Consider the following 15,284-nt stretch of genomic DNA (forward strand, 5'->3'; position numbering starts at 1 on the left):
GCAGGGCACAGCAAACCCACCCTCTTTAGCTCACCATGTCCCGGGGCGAACAAGCTGACCCCTTGGTCTGGCGCTCGTCACGCCTGCCTACCGCTGTGTCTCGCGACAGGAAGAGCCGTTTGCCTTATGGGAGAGCCAACAGCCTGGCCAAGCCCGACTCGTCTCCTAGGTACAGTTTAGCTTGTGCACTGAGTGTGTGGTGACACCAAGGCAATGGAGTTTGGATCTTTGTGGAAAATGCGTGGCGATGTGGGGAGGATGGATTATAGTGAATGGCATCATGAACTGCTAAATGGATTGGTTACATTGTTATTCTGTCATTGATCATGGATTTGGTTTTAGCCTCTGTAGGTAGTTAATATGTATGGATATGAATCATTTCCTGATCTTTGCCATGGTTTTTACTCAGTTAAGTTCAGTAACTATCATCTAAATACATTTTAGTAACGTGTTTATGTACGTTTGTACTGTATCCTGAAGACTGTCCTAATCTGAAAAACACTGAAACCTACATTTATGTTCTTCCGATCATGGGACATCTTCTAGCTGTGCAAATAGTGGCTTTTGTCTCTGAGAAGCAAGTTGGTATATGTTCATAAACTAAGAAGAACATATTTAGTTGCCAGACATCATTAACCAACGTGTCATGTATGATATAGTTCAATAAAAACGTGGTATGATGCTCACCACAATATTGGGAAACTGCCCTGAACTCATGTCTCCTACGTTCTGCTCCAAAGCTCGTTAGCACAGTGCAGCAAGGTCAACTAGAAATGTACAGTGACTCAGCACTTCATCACAGGTGGTTAACAGGTGAGGGGAACTATCCTGAGGGAGAGACTTAAATAGAGAAAGACGTGTGTGTGTGTGTGTGTGTGTGTGTGTGTGTGAGTGTGTGTGTGTCTAAGGCGTGTGTGAAAGGCAGACTAGAAATATGACTACATCCCATGCTTAAAGACACACTCACACAGAGTGAAACAGCTAATTCCAATTCTACTCACCACCTTAAAAGATCCTGGTCATTCTCAGTTCAACATTAAATATCACTGTGGCACTGTGATGGCTGCTGTGATTCTACACAGTGATGAAAGTTATTCTAGCTACACGCTGACAGCAACAAACCCTGGGACTCGTGCACCAGTCCTCTCTTTATGGGATTTCTGCGTAACAGGAATACATGAATGTACTGTTGGTTCTCTAGTAATATTTTTGTGCCAAGCTCATCCTTTATTCCCTCTGGGTCAGTGTCAGCTAAATGCATCAAATGTTGAAATATGAAAGTCTAATTTCAAAGCTGTCGGCATTTGTTTCTATTCAATTTCATTCAAAGTTGAGAACTGCACACCAAGAGCAGACAGGGCAGAAAATAAGAAGCGTTGTCTGCAGTGCGTCACTCAGCCTCCCAGTATAAGTAGCTTATTGTCTCTGTCCGCTGTCACTCACCAACGCTAAAACCAGAGGCCCACAATCACTAAACAGAGAAGGAGTTGTTGTTCGTTGTCAGAGAAGCAGGAGGTCGGGGACGGGACAGGTGAGGTGAGGATGGGGGTAGGTGAGGACAGGGACAGGTGAGGATGGAACAACTCAGGTGTCTCCCTCTGGTCAGCCTGTGGAAGGTATGGATACATGTCTTGAATTTGCCTGAACTCTTTGGTGTAAGTCATTGATTTGTATGAGGAAGTCAGAGGCACTTTGTGAGCTTCTATCTATAAGTTTGTTTCATGCTGTATGCTTGGTGGGAACTGGGAATTGCAGTCATTGATTTTAGTTTGGAATAGTTTTGTCATTTAGAAATGTCTTATGTCAGGCTACTGTGACCAAACTGTTACACTTGTATTGTACCTCCAGCTCCAACATTAAGTTGCTCTATGTTAAAAGCAGCTTTGTGTTTAAGTGTCCACTCAGCGTTTGAACAACTCTGTAAAGCCATTAATGTTAGCACCCATTAGCCAAGCCTGTCACCGACTGCATTTTGGTTACATTTCCAACACTCGTCTGTGAGTGGTTTTGTCCATGATTAGCTGGTAAAATGCAGTTTTCTTTGCTCGTAGAATAAAAATAAAAAAATAGCAGAAACTACCATTTATTATGCTAGCTGAGGCACAACCTCTCCTTCCTCATGGGCAGATGTTTCCACCTGCTTGTTTAGCATTAAAGCATCCACAGTCCTTTTTTCCCCAACTTGCTCAAAGATGATTTGAGAGTCAGTGATTTTAGAGTCAAAGATTTTTTTTTGTGTTCATATTGTTTTACTTAAACTTGAGAGCTCAAATATGAAAATAAACTTAAAAGTTACATACATTCTTTGAGCATATAGTCTAAAATTTCTGGTTTGAATCAATTATGAGAGAATATTTGGGGTATGATGGTGGTATAACCGTAAAAAACTTGGTACCGAATAATTAAACTTGCTTAAAACTTAATAAAAAGGCAAAATTCTCAATAACATACCCTATCAACTAGTTTGGCACATAAAAGTAATGGAACACCATTGATCTGAATATTGTAATTCATTTGGGGCTTTGTGTGGGGCAAGTCAACTTCTCCAAGTGTCAAGTCGATGTAACCCCCATTCAAGCAGCCATTTTTATAATGTAGTTTAATATAGTTTATAATTTTGTCAAATACCAGTGATTAAAGATGCTGATGCTGAAAGACGCTGATGAAAGATGCAATATGAACTAACTTACTAGGTGAAACACTTACAGTGTTCAGTGTTTCATATTTTGAAAAAATGTCTTGTCTTTGTGTTTTTGAAATATTTAGCTTTACCACATGTCTGTATTCCATTCACACACAATTTTAAGCAATATATAACTTCATATCTGTGCATAATTTCATGATGTCGCAGGATTAACTGGGTGAACAGTGACACCTACTGTGGAAAATGAACAGCAGCTTTAAAAGTCCTAAAAATCCAATCATTCAGTGATGGGAAACGGTATTCAAAGATTTAATTTACATTTGCAATTTCATAATAATAGAGCCTCTTTTCCCACAGTAGATGCCACTTTGAAGCAAAGAGAATGTGGCTCCTCATAGAGCATGAGTGAACACTGATCCTGGTGCTAGGGCCAATGACATTGGCGAAGGTGGTTTTCCCACACGTCTAGTTGATAGAGGGTCTAACTTTTAATAGAGGCTGTGTTCCTTCAGTGAGAAACACTCACATGGTTTGGGTCACACCGTTCACAGAGCACATTGCAAAGTGTTACACACAGGAATAAACAACAGCATGCCACCTGGCCTCCAACTTGTTTTCGGGGGCTACATCGGATGATAAAAGTCATCTCTTTGCTCTCCAAGTAGTTTAAGTGCTTCCTGCTAAAATGAATGGAGAGGCCCGCATGTTTTCCCGTCTCCGTCAATGAGCAACAGTGAGTGTGCCTATAAACTGTGACTGCTGCTGTGGGCATTTGCTTCGCCGCAACCTCATGGGCCGTGTGGTTTTTGGGGGGTTTTCTTTAAGCAACAAAATTGATTGTGAACGTTTTTCAGGCAGTTTTATGTTTGCGGCCCTATAAATGGATTGAGAAATGTTATTGGCTTAGTCACTGTGGTGGTTATAAACATGTGAGAGCCTTCATGTCAGAAATGTGCACTGGCATGCTGCAGTATGTGCTTCTTCATTTCTCCCCCTGGTTCTTTCGTCTTCTGTCTGAGCCTTCTCTCACACTCATTATTACATTAAGACAAGATGCAGGTCTCAATCCTCCTCTGGGTTAACAGTCTGTCCATCATCCTCTGTGATCTCTCCTCAGTCTCACAGCACGATATGCAAGTCCTCCAGCCCACAGTGGAATAGGGTCACCACAGAAGAAAAACACAAGGTAAGTCTGGCGAATACCTCATGTACCTTCTTTATTTTGTTTATATTCTCACACTTTGTTGTTTGAAGCTCTATATACTGACCCCTCAGTTTTTAAGCACTTTTTTGCATGACCCTGTGCCTTGACACGTTTCGCTTGATGTTACCATGTTTATGTGACTCTGTTACCGCCTCAGGGAGGTCAGAGGTCACAACAGCTGATAGAGATTCAGTGTTTTACTGAAACAATGTTCAGCAGGGTGAGGATGTGCCTCATGGCAGCTTTTAGCAGTTCCACAGTGAAAAGACTGCGTGCTAAATATTTATTAGCATATTTCCTACTCCTTTTTCACAGGTGATGAGCCAAATGAAGCATGTCCATGTAAAGAAGTAATAAATATGCATTTTGAGTTTCTCACACCACATAATGTTCTATTAACCAGCCAAGAATGTCTAACAGCTGGGGCTAGTGAGGGTTGAAAACTGGCTCGCAGTTGGGAGGGGTGACTGCAGCAAAATGCTGCTGCAGTCAAATGGGAACACACATTATTGTAAAGGGTGCTAATAGATCATTTGCCTCCAAGCCAGTCTGAGAAAGCAAAGGTTGAGTGTTTACTCACCAAGTACAATGAATGCCCAAAACTAGGACTCACATTAACTAACATTTTGCTGGAAGTTGGGAAACGGTGCCTTCCATGAATACATTAAGGAAGAGATTGACCTGCAGAGACCCCACAGTCATGCCCCTATAACTGACTGACCAGTGGCTGCTGGGGAGTTCATTGGATAAACAGTTTGACCTCAGAAGTTGCTGGTATCACAAATTGAGGATCATTGCAAAGATTTCACACAAAGAAGCTGCAGCTGAATGAGCTACCACACATAATGTCACTTTGTTTTGCCAAGCTTTAGACTGTAGTTAGTCAGAAAACCACAGGCCTTACTCTCTTTTGGCATCATGTGTGACCTCTTAACCACAGACACACTCATGCATGTAGGACCGCCAACCTTCTTACTGTCCTGTAAACCTGAGCACTGAGGCACGGTAAGGCATGGTGACGTTCAGGTATATGCACTAGCACAGGAGTATACTGTACACAGTTAATGGATGTAGGATATGAGCCAAGACAAAACAGATCCAGTAATGGATATATGAGACAGACAAGACACTCCCATACATGTTGTATGTACCCAGAGTCCAGTTGTCTGATGCTTGCAGCATTTGTTCCAGCTCAGAGGCAGTGGGAACCCGTGTGTTGGCAAATAATTCCTCTCCAGCCACCACTGAGCAATGGCAAAATGCTGCAGCCAACCACTCCAGCCTCATGGGTGGTAATGTGCCCTCTCACGTCACTGCCAGCAGGCCTCAGTGCTGCTGCACAGAAACAGTTGCTCTCTAACTCTTACACACAGGGCCAGCCTGTGCTAGAGCTCTGGAGGTGGAAATGGAAAAAAAAACACAATTGATGCCTCTCTCACATTGTGCCCTGAATGTGGTGAAGAGCAGTTCAAAGGATTCAAAGGATTTTTATTGCCAATTTTCCTGTATGTTCGAGGACAAACAGAAGAATCGAAATACCGTTTCTCTCTCACCTCAACAAATATATAAATATATAAATAAAAAATAAAACAAAGGTGAAACGGAGGTAGAAAAAATATAAAGAATAGATAAGAATCAACCTATGTACAATAGTGGATGTAGTGCATGCCGTGACAGCTTATTAAGATAAGTCTTTGTGCAAAAATAACTGAGGCAGAGTCCTGGTGTGTAATGGGTGTGTTTACAGTCCAGGGGCAGGGGGCAGAGGGGGGAGGTAGTGGAGCGTGTCCGGAAGTTCCAGTACCTTTTCCCTGAAGGCAGGAGACTGAAGAGAGAGTGTGTGTCCTCAGAGATGTGCACTCCCAGGAACTTGGTACTGCTCACCCTCTCCACAGCAGCACCGTCGATAGCTAGTGGTGGGTGCTGTGAATGTCCCCTCCTGAAGTCAACGACAATCTCATTGGTTTTCCCAACATTGAGGAAGAGATTGTTGTCTTTACACCACTGGACCAGTTGGCTCACCTCCTTCCTGCATTTGGCTTCATCGTTGTTAGTGATGAGGCCCACCACAGTTGTGACGTTCGCAAACTTGACGATGTGGTTGGTGCTGTGGGTTGGTACACAGTCGTGGGTTAGCAGGGTGAAGAGCAGCGGGCTGAGCACGCATCCTTGTGGGACCCCTGTGCTCAGTGTGATGGTTTTGCAGGAGTTGCTGCCGACCCTCACATTTTGTGGCCTCCATGTAAGAAAGTCCAGCACCCAGTTGCATAGAGAGGTTTTGAGGGCTGGGTGGAGAGCAGTGGAAATGGCGTCCTCTATGGACTTGTATGCAAACTGAAACGGGTCGTGGGAGGGAGGGAGGATGAATTTGATGTTTTGCATGACCAGCCGCTTGAGTGGCCATAGCAGTTACTGTTGGTTAGCCTCCTGTGTTGATGCAGCGCACAGCATGTCAATGAAGAGTCACTTCTATTATGTTTGGCACTCTGGTATCAAAAGTGCTGGAGAGTCTTGCATTGAGGATCAAACAACAACCTGGCAGTGTGTGAGTAATACTGGCTTAATGAGTGATCAGGAGCATGTGAGTGGAGCAGGGTGGGAGTTGGCTGGTTGGTGGGAGTGGCTGGCAGGTGAGTGGAAAAATATTGAGAGGAGGGTTAACTAGAAGACACCACCAGTATGATGGCAACCTTAAGCTCCTATTACATATCATCTATTCTATTCAATTTGTATGCATGCTTTGCAGTTTTTGATTTTTGCAACATCAAGTCCATGTTAATCTTTGTCAGTGTTTCAAGAGTCTCTTGCCCATTGAGTCACTTCACTGTCTGCCTGGAGCACCAGAAAATATACATTTAGATTTCTCGAACATGCACTCTTGGACAATGGACAGCTCTGATGGAAAATTTATCTCTTATTATGGGCTAAATGAGGTCCTTAGACTTCATCATCTTTGACGGCTTGCTGGCAACTGGCTAGCCCGTCGTATCTCTCTACCCTTTCAAGGAGTCTAATGTGACCTTGGCTTTGCCCTGCAGGTAGTGTCAGTGTGTGGAGGATTGGCGCATTATAGGAAAGGTGCTGCTTCAAATCTCCACACTCACTCTTGTTGATAGCTGGTTACTGACGGGCTGGATAACGTGTCCATTCCCTCTCTTCTTCACCTCACCATGAGGCAGGGATCCTCTCTGTGCCACACACACTCTCCCAAGTCTGCCCAGAAACAAAACCATTGTCCACAATTTCCACCGCACTTCCCTCTCCAGCTCCATTTTGCTGATGCATTACCAAACATGTATTTTGGAAGATTAAAGGACTACCTCTGATTTCCATCTAAATTGCCTCAGCTTCACCCTCATTTTCCCAGTGTTTATCTCTCATTTTCTCTTGTCTGGGTCTGCAGCTGCACTGTCTCCTCAGATTCTCTCCCTATCTGCATCAGTTCCTCTTTCACCCTCATACTCTCACTCCTCTCCACTGTTCTCTTTCAGCATGACTGTATGTGTGTGTGTGTGTTGTTGTTGTGCTTAGTACTCTGGGGCACCAATAAATGTTGGGGTTTGTACCATTTCTCGGGCAATTTGGCTATCGGAAATAATTACTAATAAAAATGATTAATAATTATATCGATTAGTGGGACTTTGTGTAAAGTCCACCACCTCGATAAATGAGGAAAAAGAGACAATTTAACTGATTCAGTCTCATAAGATATTAAACTATCAATTTGGTATCATGATCAATAATTAACTTGATGATTAAAACCAAAAACCAAAAGGATGTCAGAGTTCTTGACAGAGTAGAGGTTGGCAATATTCACTCTTGTACAATATTAAAGAAGACAGCATGTGGATTAAAATACATAACAAACATTCAAACAAAAAAGAAGGAGGACTACAAAATGTGGGAGAACCACATGGTGACTCCCTACAAGGACCTACCAGTCCTCAGAATGGAAGAAGAAGGTCCTTCAGTGTGCTTCTTTCTCAGCCTGTTGATGAACCAGGCTGGAAGAAGGTTCTGGTTCTTTGTCCTTGCTGTCCTGGCTGCAGGCTGGAGGAATCTGGTCGCACCTTTGTTCCTTGATAGTTAACAGCTCAGTGCTTACTAGCTGGTGCTCCTGTTGCTCTGAAGATCAGCTGGCAGACTTTGGGTCATACCGGCTGATGCTGATAAACTTGGTTCAGGCAGGACTTTGTGTCGCTGCCATGAAAAAGGTGGTCTGCTCTGGTACAGGCCACACTGAAGATGGAGCTGGAGGAGTAAGCTGCAGCCCTGTAAATGGACTCTCAGGGGTCCCGGTGAGATGAGGTGCAGCGCTGAACTGGTCTCCAGCAGAGTCCAAAGTGAAACAGAGCTGGACCCTCAAAGGTCCAGAGGCGAAATGGGAGAGCTGAGCTGGACCCTCAGGGGTCCAGAGGAGAGGTGAGAGAGAGCCCTGGGAGGAGAGCTGGAGGTTGACCTGAGGTTGTAGGGTCATGTGTCACACATGGGCCAATGGTGGCTGTAAAGCTGGGTCCAGGGGTGCATTTTAGCACCTATGTGTGAAAGGAAAGGACTCTGGGAAAAGTTCAGAGAGGGTGCCCTTTGTTCAAAAGACAGAGAAACATGTAGTCCTCACCATTTTCTGGTGAAGCCCAAAAGTGTGTTTTTAGGTTTGTTGTGAGATATTTCATACATCACAATCCAAAGTCTCTTTTTTCACCCCAGTCAGTTCTATGCTCTCTCTTCTACCCTCTCTCTCTCTTTCTCTCTCTCTCTCTCTGTCTTCCCCCCTCTGTATTGCATGTTTTTGGGCCTAGGCAGAGCCAGCCTCAGCTCTGTGTCCCCTCCCCACCAGGTCTGTGCTCTGGTACCCTGGATCAGCATGTGTGCACAGTCTAATGTGTCCATCTCCATGTGTGCATTCACATATTTTAGGATCTGAGAGGTTCAAAGTAACTGAGTGTAGGCACTGGAATCTTGCTGTAACCTTTTTGCACATTTGATTTGTGCCCAGTTGTCTCTATGAAACTTAACTGGGTGGAGCTGCAAATTGTTTTTTGGTCACAAGCTTTTACTTCTGCTTCATCGCTGTCCTACATCTTAAAGTGTTTAATGGGAAATACGGGCATAGAAAAGATAAAAGTGTTGCTCCTTTCACAGATAGTCCACCACTGAATTGGTCATCAGTGCCCTGCTGTTGACTGATATATGGCCTCATGAACAGAACCAGTGTGACCAACGCTGACCAGACTTAATTGAGGATGTACTGAGAACTCTATCTGTTCCATATGAAGGTCGTCATAGCTGCTTCTGTTCGCCAAAGGGACAGCCCTTCCGGCAGTGTAGGAAGATCTTCATCAAAATGTTGTGTTTTATCCATGCTACTCCTCCAGTGCTCCTTCTGTTTCTACAGTCTTATTAAGTGAAAGCCTTAAAGACAAAAGGGAACATATAAAACCCCCACTGGGGGTACGGACCACTCCAGGATTCCACCATTTAAAAAACTTTCCCTGCGACATCTGCTTCATCTGAGATACAGACATGAGGGACATATGCAGCGTAGTGTTTGGATTATCTTTGCCAAAGGACATCATGACAGCTCCCAGGGAGGGACACCGAAAGACACCAAGAAGTTAGAATCTATTCAAGGGCTTTTCTTTATTTCTTAATATATATACGTGTATATTTATATTTATTTACTTTTACTCCCACCTCACTCGCTTTTTCGTGTTAAGTTCTCTGCTGTGTTTGTGCACTTTGATTGGATTCTTCTTGGCCTGGTTGTCTCGTCACAACATGTGAACAAGCAATCTAAACAGCATGAGGGAGAAAAGTATCGACTGTGACATAAAATGTGATCTTTGGAATGCTTTGACAGCAATCACATCAAAGCTGACAGCAAAAATTAATGGTGACTTAGTTGCCATAAATCATGGCATGATCTTTGAACCAGATGCTGAATGTGTTTTTGAAATAACACACCCACAAACAGATGGGTGAAAGCATTTGGCAAAGTGTAGAACAACACTATGTAAAGATATTTAGACAGGTTTTTGATGAGATCGTTCCTCCAGTGCCCTAATGGGAGTTATGAAAATGACCCAGCTGCAGCAGGCAGAGCAACATTTGACACCGGCAGCCTTGCTGCGGGTGTTGGAGAGACAGAGATTCTGTGAAAGTGTGCTGCTGTGTATAAGAGAGTAGAGACTGAGTGAAAACACAAAGCTCCTCGATAGGTAAGTGTAAATTTCTCTACACAGTGCCAGCAGAGGTGAGGTGAGGAGTTACTATGCAGTGCATGGGGCAGGATGAGAGGGAGGGAGGACACAATAAAGAGCCATCAGAAGTCTCCACCATCTGTCTGTTTTCATCTACTTCTCCATTTTCCCTCCATTAATGGCTGCTGACAGATCCCAGTCGACCTGTCACTACACAAACTTTTGTCTGTCGATGTCCTGTCATGGAGTTCCGCTGTCTTTCACCTGTCCTACTAACGCCACAAGGGAACACCCCTTGTGTGCTACATCACTCTCTGGACCTCTATTACTCTCAGACACATCTGAGCCTGGGCTTCAGGGTTCATAACACACTGGAGAGCTTGTAGAGTCTCAATAGTCCAGCTCAAGGCCTTACTCCTGCTCTTTTACCTGGGATCTGTGAGACCTCACTCCCAGATGGGTTTCACACCATCCAGAGCTCCAGGTTCACACAAATCTCTCTTAAAGCAGTGCTCCCAGATGTAGATGGAATGAGTTTTAGTCACTATTATATTTCTTCTTGTCCATACTGGCTGCAAAGGGATCCATGTTTTAATGTTTCTGTGGATGTGATGGACAAAATCCACGTCCACAGTCAGCAAAGGCAAATTCAACATCTGAATCAGACAAATCAGCAGGATACCTTCCAAAGTTATAGTCTTTTCAGTACCAGGGAATCTTTGTTCTAAAACGTGCAACTTAGGAAGATACCAGCTGAAATTTAGAATGCATTTTATTGAACAAGGCCTGTGGATTTTGTCCTCAATCACTTACACTGAAATGACTTTATGAAGGGATGTCCAAGGAATCTCTTCGTGTGTAAGATGTGACTTTATTTATCCCAAAGCAGATTAGTGCAGAAGAGGAAAACTTAAAGCCACTAGGACCTCTTGGATTGTATATATGATCATGTGAGTAGGCTTAATTTAAAGCATGGATGGACAGAAAAAGAAGTTAAATCTTGGGGCAGGGTACAAAGAACTGTGTTTCTGTCCTGGTTACAGATGAAAAACCAACATGTTTGTTCTCCTCCAGGCAGTTTTTTCAGCACAACTAACCGTCTCCTTTACACCGGCCCATGTAGGTTACCGGGGCCCTCCAGAGTACCTGCTGCAGGCAGCGGGGCCTCCAGGAGCCCGGGCTCCTCCAACCTCAACCGTCGCAGCCAGAGCTTCAACAGCATCGACAAGAGCAAGCCTCTTCAGTATGCCAGTGGCAACGACAGAGGTGAGCACTGCATGTTACTGTCGTCAGTGCCACTGCACACACTGTAACACACCTAGGGGCCAGCACTCTGACAGGGTTTGACATTCCCCATCCCGACCACTTGGTGGCACCAGTGACTCAGACAGACAAGCCAAGGGCTGCTCAGTCCCTCACCTGACCAGTCTGAGCGTGCCTGCTCGATCACCCCCACCCATTGTTCCAAGTCACTTCTAATGGGTTGGTAGAGCTATTTGAGAGATGACTGAAGGGGCAAATACAGGCTGCTGCTCTGTCAAGCATGAGGCAGCTAACGAGAGTGATTATGTTTTTGAGAGGAGGGTCTGACAGTAGCTACGAGTTAGAGAGTAGAGCACTTTTACTGCCTGAATTTATTTACAATTAAAAAAAAAAATTAATTATTTGTGTTTTTGCATTCAAGCAGATGCTAAATTAAGTGGAGATTGTTAATTTGAATATAGCATAGCATAGACCAGTACAATATAATAATAGTATAATAAAATATTTATGTATATACGCATAGAATATATAGATATTTATTTATGTATGTATGCTTCTATGTATATATAATGTATACATAGAAGATGCATCAACCGGCATTAGTGGGGTACAGAGGCCACCTCAGCTGCATCAAGACCGGAAGAGGTTTGAGGCAAATTCGCGACAACAGGCAACAAGGGGTTAAAATGAATAGTCAACGAAGAGTGAACATACCAGCTCATAAGGTTTTCTGAATCATCAAACCTCAGCCACTGTATTTATACCAGGTTGAAGATTACCTTTAGGCTCACTCAACAACAATTAAAAGCTATCTCATTGCTCATAGTCATTTTAATAATTACGACCATTCCTAAGCTTTTAATGGAACCTCTGTGATCATGAAATGTTTTCTACTGACATGTGGTTTTTGATATGCACAGCACTGGCCAGACACCGAGGACAAACACTGCAGGCTTTAGTGTGGAGAGCTTAGAGGATGAGTAGGAGGTGGTAGAGGTGGAGGGGAGATGCAGTGAGTGTCATCAGGCAGCAGTATAAAAAAGGCCTCCAGCAAACGCTCTTCTTCAGTGTCTTGTGTTTTTCTCTTGCTTTCAAATCCGAAAAGTTCACGTAAGATGTGCACTCACCCATCCAACTCCTGTCTGGAACTTTAAACTCTTTGCCAACAATGGGGGTGGGGCGAGATGATGGATGTGGGAGGGTGGACAGGTAGTGTGTGATCGAGTGATTGTAGCTGAACTGGGAGTATTATGTTCCGTATTAGTGTTGAGCTGTAGTTGTTAGTTTTAGCTTGATTCTTCAACAAACTCCCATGAAAAACAAATAAAGATAATGGTTGGCAATGTTTATAAAGGGAGGATAAGTTGTTTTTCAGACCAGTCACACTGCACTTGAGCCCTGAGGCACCAGGCGTTGGAGCTTCACTGCAGGAGAGATGAAACAGTGTTTTGGTCTAAAGTAAAGAGGAAAAAAAAGAAAAATCAATTGTGGGGAAATGTCAGCGATGCAGACAGAAGCTTCTGGGCAAAAGCAGGTAGCAGAGAGAACTGGAGACAAACAGCTACAGGAAGTATCTGCCACCAGCCATTATCTTTTATTACCAGTGGATTTACAGCCTTTATCTTTATGTTATGTTAATGCATTTTTCAGAAATGAACAGACACAGTGTCAGATTTTTTTGTTGTAATGTTCATCTCAGGTTTGCCAAAGTGGAAACCAAACACTCAGGTGTACATCGTTTTATACCCAAAGAGCTTCTTCCTTAATTCAGCTTGGAACATCCTCAGTTAGTGTTCATCAGTCTCCAGCAGATCTGCAGAAGGCCTGACACATGTCACAGGTGTTCATTTTACCCCATGAGTTGGCAGTCCAGGACCTGGACCTTGTGCAAGAGCACCGGCTAAAGTTAAAGTTTTTAGATTTTTGTCAGTGGCTTTCTCTTCACGTGATTGACTATTTCCATCCCACAACCCTTCAGCGGAATCATCTTCTCCACCTGTGGCCACACCTCAGAGTACCGCTCTCCGGTTCTACCGGTGGGATTAATAATGTTTCTCCCCCCTCCGCTCCGAAACCTTACTGTGTTGGTCTCTTAAATATGAGATTGCTTGGGAACAAGTCCGTCATCATTAATAAATCTATTGATTCTAATGCTCTGAACATTTTTATGATGAGTGAGACCTGGCTGTCTCAAGGGGACACTGTTCTCCTGATCGAGACTAGGCCGACTAAGTTTTGCATATTTCAGTATTCCCAGGCCGTTGTGGAAGGGATGGTCTAGCTGTATTTTTTAAGTCTGATTTTGTTACATTTGGTGATTTTATTTCTTTTCTTTCTTCTTTTTAAGTTGTTTAATCACTGGTCCTGCCCCCTACTCTTCATCTTTTAATGTATAGACCCCCTAAGTCACTTTTAACTCTGAGTTTTCTGAATTGTTATCCATTGCCATACTTAGATATGACAGGGTGCTTATTCTTGGTGATTTTAATATCCATGTCCATGTTGTCCCTCCCAGTCCCTGACCAACCTCTTTTTTAGATCTTATATCTTCTGTTAACCTAATTCAGTTTGAGAAAGGCCCACACATAAGGTCATGCTTTACACTTGGTTCTCTCATTTGGTTTCTCTCTCAAGGGTCTCAATTTTAATGGACATACCTGTTACAGATCATAATGCCATGGTTTTTACCTCTAGCACTGTCTACTCCTACTCCCCACCCTACCTTAACCCTGGTTCTTTGTGATGCTTTCGATCCATCATCTATTACTTCAGTTAATTCCCCTCTAAATCCAGACACACTTCTTACCTCATTTAATCACCAATCAATCTGTCAATCCATCTTTGACATGATCGCTCCATTTAACCCTGTAAAGCCTGAACCATGAAATAATTGCCAGAAAATTCTTATTTATATATATATATATATGTGTGTGTGTGTGTGTGTGTGTGTGTGTGTGTGTGTATATATGTGTGTGTGTATATATATATATATATATATATATATATATATATATATATATATATATATATATATATATATATATATGTGTGTGTGTGTGTGTATATATATATGTATCTATATCTATCCCCTCTGGTGCATGAATTACTGATCCCTGGTGGATTGTCCGTGCACTGCATGTGTCTGATTGTATACAGGTATATCAGGTTTTTCAGGAAAAAATATATCACACTGATGATGTAGAGGTCTCAAAAATCCATGTATCAAATATGATACACTTGGCGTTACAGGGTTAAAACTAAAAAAGAATCAAATAAGCTCCCCTGGCTAAATGGTCACACTTGAGTCCTGAAAGGACTCTGCAGAAAATCTGAATGGCAAAGGAAGATCAAGAAGTCTGTGATAATTCATCACACTCATATTGCTCATTTTGTAAACATCAATCAGTCTTTATTTATATGGCGCCAATTCATAACAGTTCATAATGAGTTGCAATAGTCCAACTTAGAAGTGACAAATGTGTGGACTAATTGTTCTGTATCATCTGTAGACAAGTTGGGCCTGATTTTAGCAATATTACGTAGATAGAAGATAGCAGTTCTGGAAATCTGTTTTATATGGGAGTTAAAGGACAAATCCTGATCAAAGATAACTCCCAGATTCCTCACAGTGGAGCTGGAGGCCAGAGTAATGCCATCCATATTATTGGAAAATGTGTCTCTAAGGTGTCTGGGGCCAAGCAGAATAACTTCAGTTTTGTCTGAGTTTAGCAGTAGAAAATTGCTGCTCATCCAGGACTTTATGTCCTTAAGGCAGACTTGGAGTTTAACTGGAGCTAACTCACTGGATTCATCAGGCTTTATCGATAAGTATAATTGTGTACCATCTGCATAACAGTGGAAATTAATGGAGTTCTTCCTGATAATATTACCCAGAGGAAGCATATATAAGATATAAAGTATTGGTCCAAGCACTGAACCTTGTGGAACTCCATGTCTAACTTTAGTGTGGACA

The 15,284-nt window shown here is 42.9% G+C and overlaps 1 protein-coding gene across 1 annotated transcript in view; it reads left to right on the forward strand.

Annotated features, from left to right (window-relative positions):
* nav3 (neuron navigator 3) overlaps window positions 1–15,284 on the forward strand; it is a 175,725-nt gene that overhangs the window by 82,957 nt on the left and 77,484 nt on the right. The window contains exons 6-7 of the mRNA XM_070854068.1: window positions 3,762–3,830; window positions 11,172–11,314. Coding sequence (XP_070710169.1) covers window positions 3,762–3,830; window positions 11,172–11,314 — 212 coding nt within the window. The remainder of the gene's footprint in view (window positions 1–3,761; window positions 3,831–11,171; window positions 11,315–15,284) is intronic.

Source organism: Pempheris klunzingeri, chromosome 22 (genome assembly GCF_042242105.1).
Source record: "Pempheris klunzingeri isolate RE-2024b chromosome 22, fPemKlu1.hap1, whole genome shotgun sequence".
Classification (NCBI taxonomy): Eukaryota; Metazoa; Chordata; class Actinopteri; order Acropomatiformes; family Pempheridae; genus Pempheris; species Pempheris klunzingeri.